A 6631-nucleotide genomic window follows, 5' to 3' on the forward strand; every position below is an offset into this window, starting at 1 on the left:
ACTAGAAAGAAAAGAAGGTTAATTTAGGTTTATTTCGATTTTTTTTTGGTGGTTACGAAGTCGGTCGAATTGACAGATCCAGTTTTGAGATTAGGGTAGAGAAAATAATATATAAACTATAAGGTTTAGTGAAAAAAAAAAAACGTGTGAAATGCATTTAGTAGGTTTTATGGATTACACAAAGGAAATTTGAGATTTTTGAGATGATGAAAAGTATGTTTAATTTTAACATGAAAATTACTTTAAACAGAGACTATTCAAAATAAGTACTCAATATATTCATGGACAAAACTAGTAAGACTTGTAATATTAATTGAAAGACTGCCAAATTTCGTGAATATATACCCAATATAAGTATTAAATTTATGTCAACTTTTTAACAAGTACAGAAAGTCATGTGACTCGGTCAAATCGACCGACCCCGTGTCGGAAGAGTTAAAAAAAGGTCAAATTCTAAATTTCATTTTTTAGTGGACAATTGACACTTTGAGAACCCATCCAAAATTTAATTATGCACCCAAATGGTTAAGTACCTGTGTTTAACTTTAAGATGCAAGTGTTTCAAAGTTTTAGTTCTTACAAGCACATATAAAACCATCATATCCATTTAAACATGTTAGACTTACTACACTACAAACTCTTCTTCTCCTCCTGGTAACTTTACTGAAGGAAAAAAAAAAGCTCCTAATTAGAATAACTGTGAAGAAAAATATTCATCTGATTAATTTTTAGAGAATTCTATAAAAGAATTTAATTTTTACTTAAATGTTAATTCAATTACCATTAAAATAACATGGCTTAAATAACACAACATACTATAAGTTTCAGAAAGATATAACTTTTACATTCACTAGAGCTTTTTCTGGAAATTTCTGTGAACTAATTAAGTGCTGCTGCTTCAACAGCTGGTTAACCACGTTAATAACTGATGCTTGTACATTAAGGCACAACTTGTTACTTTTGTGGAAGATTATGTTTATGACTGATAACTGCTTTACTAACCTCTTAAGTTCCTGTACTGTGATATATCAATACAAACTCATAAGGGACTCTTGCTGGAAGTGCCAACAACCAAGTAGCCAACATGTTTGGATGCAAGACTTATGATTTGCATTCATGACCAATAAGACAAATACAGCCATAAAGTGATCTACATATAAAGTTATTTAAATGTGTTGACACAAGTGACATTGGTCACCCAGCTATATCTAATGGGTCAGTGCTTTTTTGAATGTACTATATTTACCTGTTTGGTCCGAACCCTAGATTCATTAGATAAGTTGTTGAAGGTATAATGAGCCTGGCAAATACCACAGAAGAGAACAGCAACAATACCTGAAGAACAATAAATAGCAGTTTAGCTTACTTTGGAATATTATTCAAGTCTTTAAGTAATCTTCTTCGGAAATATTTGATACTGCATTAAAATTAATACACATACTTCTTGATATTCATTACTCTAAAAATACAAGTCCACATCTTATAACAGTTAATATTTAACACCAGCCATTGGCCAAAAATATTTACTTGGAGAATATACAAAAGCACATCAATAATTTAAATTGCACACATTAAAAAAAAAAGGTTTAAGTGTATGCCACTAAACAGGTCTAACACAGTTTTCACTGAAGAAAAAACAAAAAACATAAATTCAGTTTGGAAACTGTCACATAATGTAAATTGAGTCTTATTATTACTAATATCTTTCTCATATCTTGTTATCTCATACATTTTGGTTAGTCGTGTTAAACTTTATTTACTACTTCAAGGTATTTTCTCTCTAAATTGTTGATATATATAAACACAGACATATACACACACAATATTGCATCTTCAGTGACTTTTTTTTATTGCATTTATCATGGTTATTTTTAACTAGTATTAATATTTCTATCTACACGAACATTAGTATTTTATGTTGTACTTTTATCTGTATCATCATGTTAACAGACCCTATAGCTAAATAGTAACATTGCATCTCAGATGTTAATCTTAAATTACATTGTCAGAGTCAGTCATTGTGTTTATCTTGTCATTAGAAGTGGGTATATATATACATACACACACACATATTTTAGCAAAGTTTAGTTTCCCTGTAGATATGTTACAAAAAGTAAATTATTAAAATCATCTCTCAGGAATACACTGCTTTAGATCATTAGTTATTTGCTCTGTTCTCATTCATACACATACTTGTTGTAATCCAACTCACCGCTCAGGTCAGCAGCTTCAGCCAATAAAAACGTACTGTAAGACATCAGCACAAACAATGACGATTCTAACAGAGGGAAATCACAAAGACGAGTGAACTTAGTAAGCTGAACAGAAAAGCTAAGGATGCTAAAATATTTAGATAAATAAAAAAAACAGCTGGAAAAAAGAATAAGACATACAAAAACTGTTATTAGTTTCCATTGACAGACAATAATGAAAAATTATATGGTAAGAAGGAAGTTGGAGCATTTCAAATTAGATATTATTTTTCCACAGTTATAAAAATAAAACTTCTTAATTCTGTGTATTCCAAAACAATTTAGGGCATTCCATCTCTACTCTTCTAAGTTTTAGTTACAACTAAAATTAAGAATATATCAGAAAAATGTTACATACAACATTTCAATTTATATCGGATATTCATGCAAAGTTACACAAAGGCTACTACCAGAAACTTTCTGTGATTCATATGCATAAAAATACTAATGATTGAACAGTTAGCAGTTAGAAAGAGCTTACATTGTAATATAATATTTGTTGTTGAATAAAAAAACTATTAACATAAATATTTGTCACTTCAAGAAAGGATACCAATGCTGTACAGCATCCTGTTACAGATCCAATTAGAAAGGAGAACAAGAAGATGTAGACAAAGTTCCCAAGTGATTTAAATGCAGCACCAACTTGGAAACCTGACTCAGTGTGGTAATGTTCCTCATAATTGTTAATAGCTCTGTAAATAAACAAATATAAAATGCACACATTTCTTAATAGTTGAAATAATAGAAATTAGAATTAGTGATGAAGCTAGAGAATTCAACTCTTTAACCATCACTGATGACATTGTATGGTATATAAAAACAAGTAGTAGGTCAGATTCTGGTGGGAATTTTTTTTTAAGGTCCAACAACAAAATGTTCTTATAGTTCCATGCAAATCTTAAAACAAATGTACACTCCAGCAAACCACAACTTCTAACAACAAAAAGTCTTTATAAAATATTCAAAGTTTTTTTATTAAACAGAAAAAAAAGTGACTACCTATATATCATAAATGTGATAGTTCAAGCTAGTACTTACCTATTTACTGCGTGCAAATTCACACTTTAATTTCAGTTATGATCCAAGCAATACTTACAAAGCCACCAATCTGTCTGAAGTTTATAAACTAAACATTCTTGCTCATAATTTCATTTTGATACTTACCCTGATAGAACAATGGCTACTGCATCATTCAAAATGCTCTCTCCAAACACTAGAGCATACAGGTTAACATCAACATGGAGATCATGAAATATGGCCAAAACAGTCACTGTAAAATAAAAATCTGTATATAAACCTAGTACTTTTGAATAATAATAATAGTTATGTTTAACAAACATGATTAGCAGGTAATAATTAGATAGCAATAAATTTTTGCATATGGACAGTTTACTGTTGGAACAGGTAAGTGATGACACTCTTAGTGTGTTGAAACATTGTCACCTGTTACATATTTCAATAGCAAAGTGTCCGTAAATAAAAGTTGTCTGTCAACCAGACTTGTGTATTAAGGATACATTTAGAGGTGGTGGTAAGTTTCAGAGAATCAACCTTCTTTTCATAAAAAAATAAAAAACATACCACCTGAAAATTTGTGAGACAAAAAAAAGCTTTAAAGTTCATTTGATATTGAAAAAATTGACTAGTTATATGTATTATCATACATTACCACTTTTTAAATGAACATTTTCCCATTAAAGAAATACATTATCTCACAAATGTAGTTACTAAAGAAACACTAGCATTTAAAATGTTCTTACACGAAATTGGTTAGTTTTGAGCCTAATAGTTAGCAACACAACTATATCATGGTTATCTACAATGAAAATAATTGGCAAGTTAAAACAGTGAACAAATATTTTTTTGGAGATTCAGCTCTTTAATGCTAATGTGATTCTCCTATCATCATAAATTTATTAATTATGACTCTGGAAAGAATTACTATATAGATCAAATACATTCACATACAAATATTGTTTTAAAGAAAGATTCGAGCAAAGGTCCGAAAAAATTATATGAAATAAAATTAAAAATTACTGAAGATTTATTTTTATCTGACAAAACCAAGAGGAAAAATTTAACAGAATTATTCTAATATACTGCTGCAGATTTATTTTAGATTTTAAAAATTTACAAGAGTAATTACCTGGATCTGTGGCTGATATGATTGCACCAAAGTACAATGAATCATTAAAAGTAAACTCTAAATGAGGCATGAGCTGGACAAACCCATAAACAACAGCCCTATAAAAGAATAATAGAAATATTTTTTAGGTTACTGTGTGTGTGTATATATTTTCTACATAGCTCTTGGCTTCTATTATTACAATTTTCAGTACTTACACTTAACTATATTTAAATTATGTTCCAGTCAAGTAACTGTTATTTACTCATCTTTAGTCTCATGTTTCTTTATATAAAGAAGTCTACTTTTCAAACAGATAAGAGATAGACAATAAGATAGACATACATGCACACACAAAAATTAAGGAAAAAAAAAAAGAGAGAGAAACAGAAAATATAAAAGAGTGTATTGGATTTAACCATCACAGATCAATAAAGAATAGTGTGTAAATCCTTTAGAAGTGATTTAAACTAAATGTTATGAACATTCTGATAGACAAGGAAGTTGAAGGGTTGTGAGACAAAGAAAAGTGCTGTTGTTGTGCCTGGAGCTACTATGTGACTTCTCAAAACTTGTATTTAAGAAAGTATTCACATTTGATTCAAAAGAGGAATTTTATACGAGTTGCAACTGGCTGGGGTTTGGGGACTTGAGAAAGTTTTGACATGCCTCTGGTAGTTTCCCTCATATTCATTTCACACTTGTATTTATAGAACTACTAAACACTTCAGTTATTAGTCTTAGGCTATGAGAATCTCTTTACTAAAGTACTAATAACTGTGTGTTACAATACAACTTAATGGAATTAATTATGCCTGAGTTTCAAACATTTTTGATAAAACTATTGTATGTGCAGCAGTCTCAAAACATTATTGTTTTTCATGCATTGTGTTTTATTATAAGTAGGTATGGTGCTTTAATTATATCTCTACTTATTGGTTATTCAGTGTCTTGGTAAGTCAGTCTTCAGTTATATGTTCTAAACTTCTACGTATGATTGATTTGCAAACTTTTAAATTTTGTAATACCTTTTTTCATGAAACACTACCCATCTAAAGAAGTTAAGATGTTCAACTATATCACTTATCTTCAATTAATTTTGCACAATCAAATTTACATTAAAACATTCCAGTTATTGCTAACAAGTTTATAGTTAAATGCCCATGTAAAAGTTTTATTGAAGTTAGTTAATTTTAAAAATTAAAAGTTTTAGCTCCAAACATATTTGATTTGTTTTATGTAAGAAAAAATTAATTTTATATAAAAATTATTATTCCATATCATTCTTTATCAGTGTGGTGCCTGCAACAAGATTGAGTTTTTTAAATTTAATAGTCATCAATAAATTTGCAAAATAATCAAATATTCATAGTAGAATGATTCTGAAACTAGCTATAAAGGCCCAAATTAATTCCTGGAGCAACACTAATTATTTTAAAATGGAGAAATTAAGATAAAAGTTTATATTGTTGGAAGTTAAAAAAGCTTACTAAAGACTGGATAAGCCTATTGCACCTAATTTTATTTTAAATACTCATAAGTTTAATTATTTTGGTATGTTTTAAGCACAAAGCTACACAATGGGCTATCTATATTATGCCCACCAAGGGCCATTAAGGGGACATATTTTTTACATTTCTTTATTCTCATGGTTTAAATTATAGTTGAATTTGACAAGGTGTCACATAAAAGGCTTGTAAAAAATTAGCTCTATAGGTGTGGGGGATAAATTAGCAAATTGGATAGAAGAGTGGCTGGATGGAAGAATGCAGAGGGTTGTTACAAATGGAGTTCAGTCAAACTGGATTAACGTCACAAGTGGGGTACCTCAGGGCTCAGTCTTAGGACCTTTGCTCTTGTTGATTTACATCAATGACATAGATGAAGGGATAGTCAATAAATTACTTAAATTTGCAGATGATATTAAGGTCTTGGGTGTTGCTAGCTGTGAAGATTGATGCTGCTGATTTACAAAAGGATTTAGATCATTTAGTGAATTGGGTAAATAAATGACAGATAGGTTTTAATTATAATAAATGCAAGATAATACATGTGGGTTATCATAATTTGAATTATAAGTATAATTTGGATGGGAATAACCTTAATAGTGTTATGAGAGAGAAGGGATCTTGTTTTAATAGTTGATCAATCTCTTAAGTCATCCAAGCAATGTTCTGTTGCTAATGGTAGGGCAAATAGGATTTTAGGTTGTATCTACAGAAATAATGAATACAAGTCTAAAGAAGTTATA

At 29.6% G+C, this 6631-nt stretch overlaps 1 protein-coding gene across 1 annotated transcript in view; it reads right to left on the reverse strand.

The window, feature by feature from the left end:
* LOC106462190 (sodium/hydrogen exchanger 7-like) overlaps nucleotides 1-6631 on the reverse strand; it is a 36067-nt gene that overhangs the window by 18905 nt on the left and 10531 nt on the right. The window contains exons 5-10 of the mRNA XM_022389385.1: nucleotides 4402-4499; nucleotides 3420-3525; nucleotides 2806-2947; nucleotides 2213-2318; nucleotides 1247-1335; nucleotides 1003-1013 (exon numbers count right to left, since the gene is read on the reverse strand). Coding sequence (XP_022245093.1) covers nucleotides 1003-1013; nucleotides 1247-1335; nucleotides 2213-2318; nucleotides 2806-2947; nucleotides 3420-3525; nucleotides 4402-4499 — 552 coding nt within the window. The remainder of the gene's footprint in view (nucleotides 1-1002; nucleotides 1014-1246; nucleotides 1336-2212; nucleotides 2319-2805; nucleotides 2948-3419; nucleotides 3526-4401; nucleotides 4500-6631) is intronic.

This window comes from Limulus polyphemus, unplaced genomic scaffold, assembly GCF_000517525.1.
Source record: "Limulus polyphemus unplaced genomic scaffold, Limulus_polyphemus-2.1.2 Scaffold1115, whole genome shotgun sequence".
Taxonomy (NCBI): domain Eukaryota; kingdom Metazoa; phylum Arthropoda; class Merostomata; order Xiphosura; family Limulidae; genus Limulus; species Limulus polyphemus.